The 15,987-nt window shown below is 49.0% G+C and overlaps 1 protein-coding gene across 3 annotated transcripts in view; it reads left to right on the plus strand.

Annotated features, from left to right (window-relative positions):
- Positions 1-15,987, plus strand: part of ksr2 (kinase suppressor of ras 2) — a 54,864-nt gene that overhangs the window by 3,088 nt on the left and 35,789 nt on the right. For 2 of the 3 annotated variants that reach the window (XM_057034016.1, XM_057034015.1), the window contains exons 2-5: positions 1,388-1,528; positions 1,629-1,779; positions 7,398-7,433; positions 7,833-8,334. In XM_057034016.1, coding sequence (XP_056889996.1) covers positions 1,388-1,528; positions 1,629-1,779; positions 7,398-7,433; positions 7,833-8,334 — 830 coding nt within the window. The remainder of the gene's footprint in view (positions 1-1,387; positions 1,529-1,628; positions 1,780-7,397; positions 7,434-7,832; positions 8,335-15,987) is intronic. The other variant, XM_057034017.1, reaches the window with a different exon arrangement.

Here is a 15,987-nt window from a genome sequence, read left to right on the forward strand (position 1 = left end):
GACGTCCTCAACGTGAAGGTTGATGTCATGAGAATAACAAAGTGCATGTACGTTCACCTCCTTAAGATGTGCACACCTGTTAGTTAGCCCGTCTCAGTCACACCGGACCCACCACCGTCACACGCCAGCCAGAGAGAACCGGTTAACTTGGCTAAAAGTGCAGCTATGAAACTTACAGGAGCTATTCAGGCCATTAAGTTATTTTCAGCCTGCTGTAGTAATAACTGCTGTTCTGTGTGGCGAGACCAGAACATAACACTTTAGCTTATAGCATCAGTCTTTACTTTTCCTTCCCCGAGTGCAGGTTTTCAGATGCTCACCTCTCGAATATTTGCAGTCGATTAAATAGCAAAAGCAGCATATTTGAGAGGCTTTGACAGAAGGTAGAGTGTGGACAATAAGGCGTGAAAACCCCCAGAGTTTGTTTTTCTGCTTATTGTTAGCCTGTTAGCCTCGCTAGCGTATGTCCGTGCAGCTGCCCACCGTGCTGCACGCTGCCTTTATGTACCCGCACACCACCCGGAGTGAAATCAGCTCTGACTGAAGTCTCAGGACCACAGCACCACACTGGACTCAGGCCCGAGACGGTGGCACGTGGCGGTTCTTGCTGAGTCAGCAGAAAACTTGATGAACCCCGTGAAGGTCTTAAAACGTGGCCATTTAATACTCAAGAGAAGGCCGCCAGTTTGAGGCTGAAGGGAAGGTTATTATTAATTCTTTTTGTTCAGATTAGAGGCTCCGCAGCTATAAATAAAATGGGATTATTGTAGTTGCGGCTGCAGCCGTTAGCGGGCCGCCGCTGCAGGCTTCTCTGTGTTCGGAGGTGACTCCGGAGTCCCTCCTCTCTACTCTTCTCGGGTCAGCACTCACGCAGGTGCAGCACCGTCCCGGGTTCTCCGTCCTGAATACTCTGCGTCCGTAGATCGGACCTGATCGAACAGGAAACCAAAAGCACCAGCTGTTCCAGCAAGGACGCCGCGGGTTCATTTCTGTCCGCAGATCAATTAAAGGCAGCGGTGACACAATTCGGAACGACTTCATCACAAGTGAAATCTCCCAGATGTGCAGCCGCGCAGGGATCCCAGAGGGGGTCACGGGGGTCACGGGGGCCCTTTCACAGGACACACCCTCGCACCATTTCCTCCCACTGAGGGGTAATTGACAGCCTTTGGTCTGTGGTAACTGGAAAAGCCCCAGACAAACATGGGGAGAACATGCAACGACCCAGTGCCTCCCCAATTAGTTGTTGACGCCTTTGTGTGATGTCAGGGGTCGTTGTCAGGGGTCGATGCGGGTCAGACTTAATTCAGCACCTTTTCGGGCGTGTTCAGCTCCGGCGTGTTTGGCGCCGCTCCGCCTCAGCTCCTCCGTTTGCCTCCGTTCTCAGGGGAAGTTGGTGAAGTACTTCAGCCGCCAGCTGTCCTGCAAGCGCAAAGTGGCCTTAGAGGAGCGGAGCGGCGAGCTGGAGGACTTCCCTCGCCTCGGCCACTGGTTCCGCATCGTCAACCTGAGGAAAGAGGTCACGCAGGTAACGTTGGATGGTTTCAGAGCCCAAAGTTCTTTTCGCGTGGCTGTTTAAAGCAACTAAAGCGCTTCAATAATCCCTCTGCTGTGACCTGTTGCTGCAGGAGATGAGCCCCGGCGAGGTGACCCTGGAGGGGCTGCTGGACATGAGCGAGGAGCAGGTGTGCGAGCTGCTGCAGAAGTTCGGTGCCAGCGAGGAGGAGTGCGCTCGTCTCAACGCCTCCCTGTCCTGCCTCAGGAAGGCTCACCAGCTCGGTGAGGACGCAGAAAGACCTCATAAACAAACAAACAAGTTCTCAGGACCGCCAGCATTATTACTGCGTGGATTCCTTCGTTTAATACCAAAAGAACGGGCTTAAAGAGTCACGCGCGGCGTCTCATCAGACGCATCAAAGGGTCGAGCGCGTCCCCGGCTGGTCGTGCACGTTCGCTGTCCCGTAAATGTAAATGCAACTTTCCCCCGAGGCCCATCGGGCTTCGGTGTTTTTCTTCCAAACGCCCACTCGCTCCCATGGGTCGGTCCAACCGATCGAATCTGCAGGCGTGAACGTACGCAGGCGTGCCGAGGAAGACGGGCTCACGGCGGCACGTGGTGCGTGCCTGGTGTGTGAACGCATCCCACAGACGCCGGAGGCGCATTTGAGGGGGTTTCAGGGGATTTTTGGCACTGAGACGAAGGCCGCAGCTGTCTGAGTACTCCACAAACACACTGTCGGTCCTGTGACTGGAACTAAAGCCTCTGGTTTCGAAAATACAGAGCAAACAGGTGCTGGACACTTTTAAACGTGTGTATATAAAAATTAAAATTCTTTACTAAAGAGGAGAAAAAAAAAAACCAATCGCACTAATACTGGGGGTGCCCAGTGATTGGCTCTCAGATCACCCAGGATGATGCTTCTGAACGTAAATACAAACAGTGCAAATTATTTTCCTTTTTATTATTTAATTCCCCTTTGAGACGGTTGTTGAGATAAGGTAGAACAGTTCTCTGCACTTCACTTCACAAATTATACTAACGTTTCATTTTATATGTTGAGAGAAGACAACAGGCGGCATAATTAGTCCTGTACAAAAAACATATTTGCATAAACTTGGTGCCATTTGTGTGTCTGAGCTTGTGATGCAGGGGAGTTTTATTTAGAGGAGGCATCCCTGCATCCGCCTGCTGAATTAGAACCTTATTTGTGAAAGCAGGGCTTTAATGTGAAGCTGTTGTGGTTTTTAGCTGCTCTTTCTATCAGGAGAAAAGAGCAAACTGTGAATATGACTCGACATCCTTCACCCTGATGAAATGATCTATTTCACTCTCACCGGAAGGCTTTAGGTGGCGCTGTTACCTACAATTTAAGACTTTAAGTTTTTCTTTTCCGTCGCAAAAAACTAAATTCAGTAACTAGATAAGCTAGTAGATAATTAAAATAATCTACAATACTGTACAAGTACACAGTCCAGCAATACTGCTGTTGTTTAGACAGCAGCAGAATATTTAATTCAATCTGCAATTTCAAGATGTGCCAATGATTTCCAGCAAAGCGCATTAGAATAAAGACTTGAACTGAGTTTTGCTCTATTGCACATCCTCATACGTGAATGAATATAAAGTATTAGGTTTTTTTTCTATCACATGTTTTTTTTTTCAAGTAATACTTTCTTAAACTTATTAATTGTAGTTTTGGAGGTGCAGGTCAGAACACCAAAGAGCAAACCAGACAATTATAGTGGTATCCACACTGATGAAGTAAAATACTTATCATTAAATATACTCTAATTTAGTAGACATATCTTTCATGACACACCCCTGATTATTCCCTTCTTCCGAAGTATTAATTTTTTTCTCATCCAGTTAGTAGGATGTAGTTAATAAGGGTAGTTAATATTCGGGGAGTTTCGACGTTTCTCTGGTTCCATAGTTGTACACTAGGTGGCGGTAAAGACCACGTCGGAAAGCCAGTCTATCAGATCAGCGCTTCTGCAATACCGCTTATTTACCAGATGGTGGCAGTATAACACCATCAGCATTTAGCTGTAGGTTTAATAAGCTACCTGCTTCTTGAAACACACACACACACACACACACACACACACACACACACACACACACACACACACACACACACACACACACTGTTCTATGGCATGTCTTCTGAGATGCAAGGCTCTGATAAACAATTAAGTAAATTAACAAAACAGATACTCGCTTTTTTTCATCAGTCCCTTAATTCTGATTTATTTTGGCCATCCCCCACAGCTTTAAGGGTTTCATTTCGTTCCTCTGACTGGAAAATCAGGCTCTTTCTTATTCGGCAGGTGTGCAGCTGCGCTCTCCAAATTATTAACACCCCCCTGTTGGTGGCTGTACTGGAATTTGAGACAGGCGTTAATTCATCATCGTTCCCGTCAGCGGCGGTGATTCTGGCTACGTTGGGCGAAGAGAACCTGGAGAGATTTAATCATCTACAGCTGCATCATACATGAATTAGTGGATTATGTCGAGAAGTGACAGGAGAACGGCTGCATTGCCTCACTGCGCGTTGACCCATCTCAAGGCTCCCCCACCTCAAACTGTTTTACACTGTTTTATCTGCCAGTAAGCTAAACCTTAGCAAGTGTGTTTACACCTTGCAAGAGAACCTGCAACACAGGTGACTTACAGGGGTGGCGAAGCGTCTCTCAGTGCTTTTGAAGAGCGACAAAGTACCAGAAAAACCTCCTAATAACAGCATGGGTGAACTGTATCAGCTTCTAGTGAAACACCCTTTTTTTCCCTTCCCTGTTTGTTCTGTACCACTTATATTCCCAGTTTTGTCACCTGTCTCCTTGGCTCCTTCCTCGGTTGGCCTCACACAGCAACTAATGTCCACTTCAGCCCATTTAAGCCCGGACTGGATGGTGTTCCAGCCTCCCGCACAGATTTATATTTAAGCCTTTAAAATCTGGAGGTTATGGCGAGATTACAGCGACATTCAGTCGGCATGAATGAAAGAAGGGTTTTTTTTAGACGTGACTCATTAGATGTTGCATTAAATGCGGCTCACATACACTTCAGTGCCTGTTACAGTCTTGCGGTATTTATATCCTTTTTTTTTATTACGTGCAGGCAAATAAATGTGAGTCCTTTATGTTTATCTGACTCTAATGGAAGAGGAAAGAAACTAATGGTAGTTAATAGAATATTTCACGATGGGCTCCTGGGATTGCGGTCCTACAGTCGCAACGAGGGTGACTCATACAATTTGGAGGCAGCCGGTCGGTCTTTTGTGCCGCGATATACACACATTAACCAGCCCACCCCTTTTCAACAAGCACACACACACACGCGTTCCTTGACTATGAGTTGCTCTGTGGATCGGGCTAATAGTGTTGATCCCTGTTTTGCACGACAGTCCTCTGTGCCTTTCCTCTGTAATCTCCGAGAGCTTCGGAGGAACGTCCCCCCGCTGCCCCGAGCCGGCTGCACATTAAACACCTAATTGGCTCCGATGCCATCAGTGTGTGGGGTGTGTGTGTGTGTGTGTGTGTGAGGGAGGACGTTCAGTGGAACGGAGAGCGAAGGAGGTAGAAGGACAGGGAATCAGACGAGGGGAATTTGGTGTGACGGCGTGGGGGGAGGAAGACGTGCACGATGAGAGGAAGAGCAGAGGGAGGTGAAGGGCCCAGAAGACGCATCCTGTCTAACTTTGAGTCTCCTTATTGCACCACGACAGCACCCGGCACCCCCCCAGCCCACAGAGGGCAGATATTGGATGGCCTTTCCACAGAGCCCTGTTCACCGTGGAAGAGGGACCGGCCCCTGTCACCGTGGCATTTGGCTGCCATTTTGCCAAAAGAAAGAACACATCTGTTGTTAATTAGTCCAATCAGGAGGCTTTTATCCGCCTTCCACGAAGCCTCGTCTGCACGTTAAGATCGCCCTGTTGATGGAGCGAGGCCCCCCTGTTTGCATCAATCACCACGGGAGCGAAGCAGCTGCCTGGGGGGGTGGGGGGGGCAGGACCTGGGCAGAAGGACAGAGCCGTAGTTTTGACAGCAGGTGTAGTTTTACGGACCAACAACACTCATCACAACACACATCCGGGTGTGAGAGAAGCAGTAATTCCCCCCCAACGCTGTCGCGTCTTGAACAGCACGCAGCAGCAACAGTGAGGCAGCGTCGGACGATGGCGGCGTCGCACGATGGCGGCGGCGACGCACGATGGCGGCGTCGCACGATGGCGGCGGCGTCGCACGATGGCGGCGGCGGCGGCGTCGCACGATGGCGGCGGCGTCGCACGATGGCGGCGGCGTCGCGAGCACCGGCTGCTGAACTTGAGGGGATTGTTCTCTGCTCAGGTTAGATTGCCAGACACAAGAGCTTTGCCGTTAGCGCGCCGCTGGTTGCTAAGATACTCGCTCGCTCATTACCAAAGCGGCACTTCCGCGTTCAGCGCTCCACCTGTGGAGAATCGTCACCTGCGTATCTGCTCGGTGAGCCTGTCATTGATTTTCGAAGAGGGTTTCGGGTTATGTAAGCGGCGGACATCTTGTTTGGTCCAGAAGCCATCAGCTCTCCTGTTGCCTTGGTAGCAAAAACCATTCAGTGGCCATTGATTAGCTGTACTCCATCACATGAAGAAAAGCTGCACTTCTACTTCGGAATGACCTGTTGCAATTTTAGCCTCCATAATTACTTGGCCATGATTAAATCCCCCCTGTGCATCTTTCCCTCCCACTTCGGGGCTCCGGAGCGCTCGATCGTCCTCTCTGCATCTCAACGACCTTCTGGAGAGGTGGAGACGGGGCCCCCGTGACGGAGGTTCAGGCGGAGGCAGCACTCGGGACAGAGGAGCCGCATCCCGACTGACCCCATTGACCAGCATCCATCAGCTCTTGACATGTTCTTGAGACTAATGAATCCTGGAAAATTGGGATCAATATTCCCAGAGCCGCATGCCGAGTGACAAAAACACCACTCGGGAAGTTGAACTGATGTTGTTTTCTGTCCTATTTTGGACTTGGCTGGATAAACATACTCCGCTACGGCAGCATTTTCACTCCCATCACTTCACTTTTCAGGTATTTGTCAGGGCAACGGGAACAAATTCACGTTTTGTAGCATAAACGTTGACATGATTCCTCCTTTGTGGTTACTAGAATGTTTCTACAGAAGCAAAATAATTTAATAAAACCATTACTATCAAAAATAACTGAACAGCTAAAACCAAAAATATGCAGCCAGAATTGAATTAATCCTCCACCAAAACGCTAAAATGACAAAATGAAATAAAAATTTCCAGGACTTTATTCATCGCCGTTATTAAATTGCAACTCCATGAGCAGTTGCCAGTCTTCAGCTTCTATTTGTTGTCTTTATTAACAATAAACATAGTAAAAAGAAAAAAGGAAAAGCTTCCTCTGCCGTCCCGTGTGTGTTTGCATCTGTTTCGGCACAAACAGGGAAAACTCTCGAATGTTTACAGCCTTTTGTACACGACATGAGAGAATTAAAAAGGCCGCCGGCGTTGTCTCTAACTAAGTTCTGCGGTGAGTCTCCCGGGACCTTTTATCCCAGATACAGTCTGTGCTTCATTTGATGTTGCTTGTGTTAATATTGTGTTTGAAGTTTGTCTTTTTTGATGCTGCCGTCTCTTCGGGGTTGGGCGGGACGTAAATGAAATGTAAAATAATGCCAGGAAGCAACATGGGGTGTGATTCGGAGTTCAAAAATAGATCCCCAACAGCTCCAAGTCAAACTTATCCGAGCTGCGACACCTGCTGGGGGTCACGTCCGCCCGTGTTGCGCTTTTTCAGGCAGTTTTGGGACTTTGCGGCGAGAAGTCAACTAATGCCGGCAGTCTCACCCGTAATAAACCCGTTCTTTTTGTGTCTCTCTGAAGAGCAACTTGAGGAGGATAAATTGCACAGCAACGGAGGTAAAGTATCACCCGTCCTGGCCGCTCACCTTCAGAATTCGGTCGCCATGTTTCTCATTCAAAGTTTATTTTCGCTCCCGCTTGGCTCGTGGCTCGTGGCTATGACTCAGGCCTGGGTTTCCTCATCCCCGCCTTCTTCACACGTTCATCCATTCATGTTTGGTCTTTCCCACATCAGCATATTTGCACCGCGCCGCTAACGCCTTCCTGCCAGATATCGGCGGGCGCCAATTCCTCATCACCTGTTAACTGTTTGCCTGCTGCTGTTGTTTGAGACGTGATGTGTTCCCGGTTCTCATGACCGGACGGAGCAAATTAAAGTCGTTTGTTTCGCCTGCGTCTCAGTTTTGTCTCACATTTGAGCCGTGAGTCGTCCACGTTCTGTCTTCTCTCTGCCAGGGAACCAGGTGAAGCAGGACTGGTCCATCCAGTGGCCCACCTCTGAATCAGGCAAGGAAAACACGCCGGTGTGCCAGCCAGAGGCCAGCCAGTGGATCGGGTTCCAGCTTTCCCAAAGCCCCAAAGTCCAGTCCAAGTACAACCAGCACATGTGCCACAGCCCCCAGGCCCTGGCCCCCCCTTTATACGCCGATCGGCTGAGCGTCGACAGCCCCGCCGCAGGGTTCTTCCAAGCCTTGGACTCTGGGCACCGTTCCCTGCCCCCGTCACCGCGTCAGAGGCATTTTGGCCACGCAGCACCTCGGACTCACTTGGTGGTCAACACCATGACCCCGCCTGGGACCCCACCCACACGGCGGCGGAACAAAATGAAGGCCCCCGGGACGCCCCCGCCGCCCAGCCGCAAGCTGATCCACCTGCTGCCGGGCGTCACGGCGCTGCACCGCAGCAAGTCCCACGAGTTCCAGCTGGGGAACCGCGTGGACGACACGCAGACGCCAAAGTAAGTGGAGAAATACGCAGCGTGAATCTTCGTACATTTGTGTCGTGATTTCAGCCGCCCAAGGGTGCCAGCTAAAGGTGCACGAAGCCCTTAGCAGCAGCACTCAGCACTAATAAACTTACTTAGCAAAGTAAAACACCTTCCTCTTGCTGTAATTGTGCTCTTTAATCATATTTGTGCCAGCACCAGTCGGTAAATGAACCCTTGATTATTTATGCAGTAGCAGAGCCCGGTCTGGCGAACGCCCCTCAGCGTTTGGCGTGCAGGCTTAAATTATAACCGGATGGCAAAAATCAAGTGGAAGCGATGGTGAAAACTGTGACTTTTAATTCAGAAAGCAGCGGGTTCCTTATTGCGGAAATCCCTCAGGCTGTCGAAGCGGCCTGGCTGATAAAGTTTCGACCCAATAATCCAAGTTAAAATGGCGGACAGTAACTTTGACTTGCCGGCCCGCCTGAAGTGAACATGTATTGAGATTGAGTTCTCTGTCTCCATGGTCCGCGTGAGATAATTACATCCGATCCAACCAGCTCGGGGAGGAAGTAGGCGCTCCACCTTCCCTTCCCGCTGCCCCTCTAGAACCTGGCGTAATCGCGTATTGTAGTCGCATCATCTTAACTCCTGGGAGAACATCACTGCCCATAAAAAGCCAAGTGGCTGCCTGGAGATAACGGACCTGGAAGTCGAGTTCCCGACCAGCCGTGTTTGTGTCTGGTACGGCGCTGATCAGATTTTGCCGCTAACAGGATCCAACGATGGTCGGTAATCAGGAACCAGAGTCTGCCTCAGGAGAGCTGAGCTCATTTTGATAATGCCATTAAATGCCAGTGTTCTATCAATGCTTCACTGGGTAAATTAATATTTGGGGGCCGTCCTCTGCTTTTGTGTCGGCCATCTGGCTCGGTATTTGGCCCACGCCAGCTTTGTAGACGGGGGCCACTTCTACACGTGTCCGCGCACGTGGGGAACCTTTCCCTCCATGTCCCCGCGACGTGGAGTGGATCATGGCCGCAGCGAGAAGGCTGAAACGGCATTAGAGAATTGATTACCGGTCCCTGAGCGCTGATAGACTGCAGACTGAGAGCTGAGTCCCTCTAATCAATGGCCTTTCTGTGCCTGGAAATGTCGCAGCTCATCGAGACGGGGCAGGTCCTCTGCTCTCTCGGATAGCCAAGTATCTCCCGTAATGCCTGGTAATTGGCTGGAGGATGCTGCTGGCGAGCATCAAACGGGGTGATTCAGTCCTGGCACTCGTCTTAGGTTTGTTGCATATTTTTACATGCGAGGGAATTGACAATTACACAAAAAATATGTGAACGTGCAAAGGAGAAAAAATTAAAAAAAACCTCCTATCACTCTATTGACTAGCTAAAATATCCTGAAAAAGGCTATTTCACACTTTAATGGCTGCTATTCTGTGATACTGCGCCTCTTCCGTCCTGTCCACATTTCCCTTTATTACCAACCTCGAGAATTTAATAAGCTCGTAGCGCTCCTCGGGTCCTCATCTTCTCCTGCTTAATTGCCCGCTTCCTCGGCCACGACACAGCGGCCAGGGATTATCCTCTGACCCCGAGACACACTCGCTCCATCACATAATGAGATATAGTTTAATATCTCATTATCGCCGCATGATACAGCTCCAACTAAATGCAGCTGAATGTGCAAGAATGCTCGCCTGAAAGGAGAATTTGGCTTCCACGCACGTGTCTTTTCCTCTGCTCTCCTCGTCCTGTTTCCAGCTGCCCACCAGCAGGTGGGTCCCCCCCCCCCCCGGTCCTGCTCCGTGATAATTATTAGCTACGTCTCCAAATTAATGTAGCGTTTGTGCATCACAACAGAAATGGGCGATGGACCGAGAGAGGTGTCGCCAGAACTCTGCGTTTAGGTTATTTAGCTACAGCATTTTAGCTTTTTCCAGCCCTTCAGAAGATCCAGTTGGTGGAACTAAAGGTGTTTCTGGGATCTAACGAGGCTTTATTTCATTTTCCTTCATGTCCAAAAAGCAAATCTATGTATTAAATGAAGGAGTCGGAGGGCTTTAATCTCACTCATTACTGTACCAACCCAGCGAGGGGGAAGTGCTAGCAATTATTTTGTCGTTGGTAATTATGTTGTTGCACAAAAACTCTGGTACCCATCTGGTTTGTCTGGATTTGGACCGTCAGCTTTCGGCTTCATAGCCGTGTGCGGTCCTGCTTGATGTGTTCCCCGCTTCCTGTCAGCTCGCAGCAAAGCGGCCGGAGAAACGATAATCAGCAAATTGTCTGGCGAGTGTTTGGTAATATCACACAGCCAGGGTGGCCTCACTCCGAGCAACGTATTGATTCTTTCCTCAAGGCTCTTCAAACTTAATCCAAACGACTTTTATCCCCTTAATTAATGACAATTCTGTTTTTAATATTGTGTGACTGAGCCCTGAGGGGCCTCAGAGCTGGAGAACATTCACCGTTCGATGGTTGAGGAACCTCCTGCAGGTCCAGGATCTACTCTTGGACCTGTTTGTTGGAAATTTTAAATTCTTAGCATACCACGGGAACCATGGGAACCTTCATCGCTACAACGTTTAAGGGCAGTGTCACAATAACGGAGCCTTGGGGAACGCCACAACAGAAAATGTCCTGTTAGGTAAATTATGGGCTGTTTCTACAACCACAGTACGGTCGGTGTTGAACCCCACCTCATTCACGGGTTCCTTCCAATTCTCTGACAACTCACTGCTCCCGTGTTAATATTTCTTTTTCCGACTGTCATCTTTAACTATCAGCAAGCTGGAGGAATTAACAGTGCCATCATTTGACTTTGAAATGATGGAAAACAATTTCCACAGCCAATCAGCGTCTCCCCACCCCACTGAGCACCTGCGCACGGTGAATCACACCAACGCCGGTCTGCGACACACCACGCAGTTTTGCTAATTGCTCTCTTTAGTCTCTCTTTCCACTCGTGCTGTTGCCTCATCAAACCCACCAAGGCAGGGTGGGATGAGGCAGACTTTGCGGAGAGTTTGCCGAGTTTGTTCCAAAGTAAAAGCTCCATTCCACGTTGCATTAAGAGGATTCCCCAACAAACGTCTGGCCCCAACAACCAGGCCATGTTCAACATCGCTTGAATCGCCTTTCTTCCTCATTCTGATGCTGCTTTGGACTTCAGCGAGTCTTGATCACGTCTTCATGCCTAAGTGTGATTGGCTGATTAGCTATTGGTGTTAACAAGCAATCGAAGCGGTCTACCCAGTAGAGCGTATATACTGTGGTACAGGTCACAGTCATAATGGGTGGGGAAATTACCTGCTTGGCTGAGGTCTGCGCTCTCCTTCAGGGCTTTATTTCTAGTAATTGGGTGAGTGACTAAATAAAAAAGTTGTTAAAAAGCTGAATTTTCCCTTCAGACCAAAGTCCATGTGCATCAGATTTTGCCGCCAATAAAACCTCGTTAGCATAGATCAGGTTCCACTGAGCATGTCGGATCCCTCGGAAGGCGCTAACAGGGAGGATGAAGTTCAATTTTAATTTTTCCTCTCGATCCCGACTTTATTTCCCAGCATCCTCCTTGCTCTTTCACTCTCTCGGTGCCCTTTTCAGAGAGGAGAGACTCTTTGGGACAAATAGCCAATTAATGAGCCTGGTTGTGTATGTTAATGAGTGATAACGTGTGTACGAATGTGGAAAAGGCCAAGTGAGTTTCCAGTCTGTCAGCGTCGCACTCGATCCTTCTGCAAAGCGTGAATGTTTGTTTTTCCGCCGTCTCTTGTCTTGCCTTCCCCCGCTGGTGGAAATGGGAATATCATATAGTTAATGCCACCTTATGAGACTTTCACAGCTTTTTGAATGTTAAGCACTTTCTTATTGAATTGGATGTTTGCTAATAAATCACACAGCGCCGAGGGTTGGCGTGATTCACCCTCCGCTTCTCTCGGGGTAATTCTACCCTGCGATGCTCAGGGGAAGCAAATTTGCATCTCTTCCATGACTAAATTAGCTGTTTGCTTCACGGAGATGGCGCACACATCATATATTTCTCTCCCCATTTTCCTCTTCCCTTTCTCTCTCTCCGCATCCTTTTCTCTTCCCTCTTCGCCCCTCTCATTGCATCGCCTTTGACAGCCTGTCGATGCGTTATTCCACAGTCATCCGTAACATTGAGCCATTCAGAGGGAAAATACATTTTGCATTGGATTTAGTTTTCTCCGCGCTGAGTGCAGCGAGCTTTGAACATTGCAGGAGGGAATCGACTCAATGGGGGTGCTGCGGGATAAGTTGGATACATGAACGCGTTTGATGGTATTGGGGGTCGCGGTGTGTCAACCGGAGCGTTCCCTAATGGTGATGTGGCGTGCCCCCTCAACAAAAGCCACACTGTCTAAGAACAGACGCACTAATGCCACGGTTACACGGCTCATCGGGGAGTTGCTATGTTCTGAAAACGTCCGTGTTCTGCACCGACTTGGTGGGTGGGGGCCTTTCTACCCTCGATAAGGAGCAGCTAAGAGTGTAGAGGTGTGTGTTTAACCGATGACGTGCCTGCCTGGGCTGTAAAACACGATCAAAGGGGACACAAAGGACGTCATCTCATCAGATTTTCTATAAATTCTTCACAGCCGGAGCCGTCTCATTTCCACTGGCCGTGCTTTTCCATCAGAAACTATGGAAGATGTTGTTTACCTGTCTGAGGTGAATTGTTGGCAGGGTAAACACAGTCAGCCACGCTTTCCACCCCCCCCTTCCCCCCCAGGTGAGACGGCGTCAACTTAGATGCGGGTTTTTCTTCTTTTTTTATACACTTGCTGCATAAACTGGTGATGAAAATTGTGTTTTCAGCCCCCCAGGGGTCAGAAATAGGGATGACAGCTTCCCTTATGAGCCGAATCTATGTGACAAATAAGAGCTCGAATAAAATGACTTCGACTGATTTTAAACAAGGATAAAAGTTGCTAAGAAAATGAAGTTGCACATATTGTTTCTTCTACTGGAACTTTGCAGTTTTTCTGGCTGCATTTACATAAAAGTGGCAGAAGCCGCCCAGACAGTGACCTCTCCACAGAAAAATCGATATTCTGCCCGGTCATAAAATCAAATCATATAGGATCCTCGCTGCCGAGTGTGCCACGACGCTAACTTTCAGCTCTGGAAAATAGCCCTTTCTGTTGCCTTAACCCATGTTATCTGCTGAGATGCGTGCATTCTCTTAGTGTCAGGTCCCGACATGGATGGTAAGAATTAATTTTAAGTGCCTTTTTTTTGCTGTGGCGGTTAAATCTACCCTCGTTTAAGAGTCCCTCTGACGTCTTCATGCTGTCTGGTGCTCGCTTCAGGCCTAATCTGATGCCGTGTTTCACTTTTTATGATGCGGCTGACACCACATCCTCACCATCGCTCCCCCGATGATCTGCCAAGATGCAGATCCGCCACACACGTCGCCACTTTAGCGAGCGACCCCTGACCCTGGAGGATTAATAGTCCCACGTGCCCTGGGCTGTGGAGCGAGGGGCACACCGCGCCTCTGACTATTTATTACGTATGTGGGGTGGGGGAGAGGCGGCGTTGGCTGCGGGGATTATTGGCGTATGTCTTCCTTTCCCTGCGGACTGAACTCATCCATGTTAATCAGAGCTTCGAGCTCGACGCCCATTAATGACGAGTCAGGTGAGACGTCAACACCGGGGAGCTTAATGGCCAGATGCTGCCGGCCCGTTTCTCCATCCAGCCGCCGCTGTAATGGTCGTCCCACCAAGCCTTGACCGGCCGCCGAGAGATTGGAATCATGATTATGAATTTATATGAGTGTTTAGGAGTGTCGCCTTTGCCCAAACGTTCACCGTTTCTGGTGGAGATCAGATTTATGAGGCTGCGTTTTTTTTTTCTTTCCGTTGATTTCTGAACAAGTAGCCAGGGTGGGAAAACAGGCCTAAAGTGGGAAATGAGAAGTCACTTTTTATTCTTTCTGATTGTAATTTCATGAATCTGTCATCAGCTTGAGCTGAAGCTGGACACACACAGAAGTTAGCGTTGGATTTATTGAGCAATAGGAGCTAGTTTACTGGTTATTACCACCATTCATCAATCGGGCCATCAGGGCCGACCTTCATCTCATTGTTTGTGATGTTGAGGGCAGCACAGACAACATCTGCTGCAGGTTCCATATTGTCCCTGTCCTCCCCCTTTTCTTTCTTAACTCAATGTCATTTATTGCCCTGCGCGCGCGCAAAAGCAACTTAACCCACGCCGTCGTGGGCCGCGCTGGCGTCCTCGTCCGGGCCGCCGCCATGTAGGTCAGATTAGAGATCGTACGGCTGGAGCTACGGGTGAAACGAGAAAATGAAATTTGTCAATGATCTGCTTGGAAAACACACACACACACACACACACACACAGACTCACTCGTGCATGAATGACCAAAATAAAATGGAGAATAGAAGATGATTCATCCCACATTTAATTAATTACTGCCTGGCTGCACGTGCCTGGAGTTTAACCATTTACAGTCCAGATATCCAGCAAATCAGAGCTGGAATAAAACCAATGTGACAGAAGTGTAGCCCCTGAAAATGGATGCACTCTGCTTGAAATGGCTCTAATTGCTAAAGGATAAAGGCTATAATTCTGACACACACCCACAGTAGTCGGGAATAGACCGTTATAATAATAAATTTGGATTATTATCCAAATGATTACATACCTAGTTGTTCATTTATCAATATAATAGAGCGGCAATTTACTGGTGATATCATTAAACAGCTTTTTCCTGCAGCTCTGAGTGTGTGTGTGAGTGTGTGTTGGGAGGCTGATGTGAAGGTATGTTTAGGAAGCAGATGGTTCTATGGGATGACGCTGTTTATGAAGAAATAAGCAGCCCAGCGTTGAGACAGGGTTAGCATGTCTGCATCACCGTCGGATGTACCCCAACAACGGAAAAACACGGGTCAGATCCCAAACAGGGTTAAACCCAGCGACCCGTGAGCGAATGGCCGCTGCGGGTGGACGTTTGTAAACTCTCACACGTCTGGTCCAACGACAACCATGAATTAATGAAGAGTTTTGTGCCGCAGCTCCGAGGGCGCCGGGGGTGTCGCGGAGGATAGTTGGACGCCGGGCGAATATGAGATGAACCATTGCGCTTTCTAAACTTTCGCCTCTGAAAATATTTAGACTCTCGCCACTGAAAAACCAGAGGATGCTTTGCCACACGTCCAGTGCGTTATGGGCCTTCGGAGCATGTCAGAAGAGCGTGTGCACGTGCAACCATTCCACAACAGACTCTTTCAATATTCCCTGACGTGTTTCCCATTAACAGGAGGAATCGGTGCATCTTGCCATTGAAAGTGCCTCGCCAGCCCGCGACAGGTCCACGCCCACGTGTTCCGGTGCTGCTGTTGCACGTGTCCGCCGAGCACGCCGATAAATCCATACTGACCACTTACATTGTGGCAGTTCGGTCTCCTTAATGGGAAAACCCGCGGGTCAAAGATTTAGGGCAAAAGCAACAGAACAACATCGCCGCTGGGGGACCTAACTTTCAATTCACGGCGGGTACTTTAGTGAACGGATCGCGCTCTTTTCTTCGGAACGCTGCTTATTGACGGAGGGGATGTTAAAACTGACCTTTTTCTGAACCCCCGGTGGATGTTAACCCCTCCGTCAACCGTAAGCACTT

Source organism: Takifugu flavidus, chromosome 5 (genome assembly GCF_003711565.1).
Source record: "Takifugu flavidus isolate HTHZ2018 chromosome 5, ASM371156v2, whole genome shotgun sequence".
In the NCBI taxonomy this organism is placed as follows: Eukaryota; Metazoa; Chordata; class Actinopteri; order Tetraodontiformes; family Tetraodontidae; genus Takifugu; species Takifugu flavidus.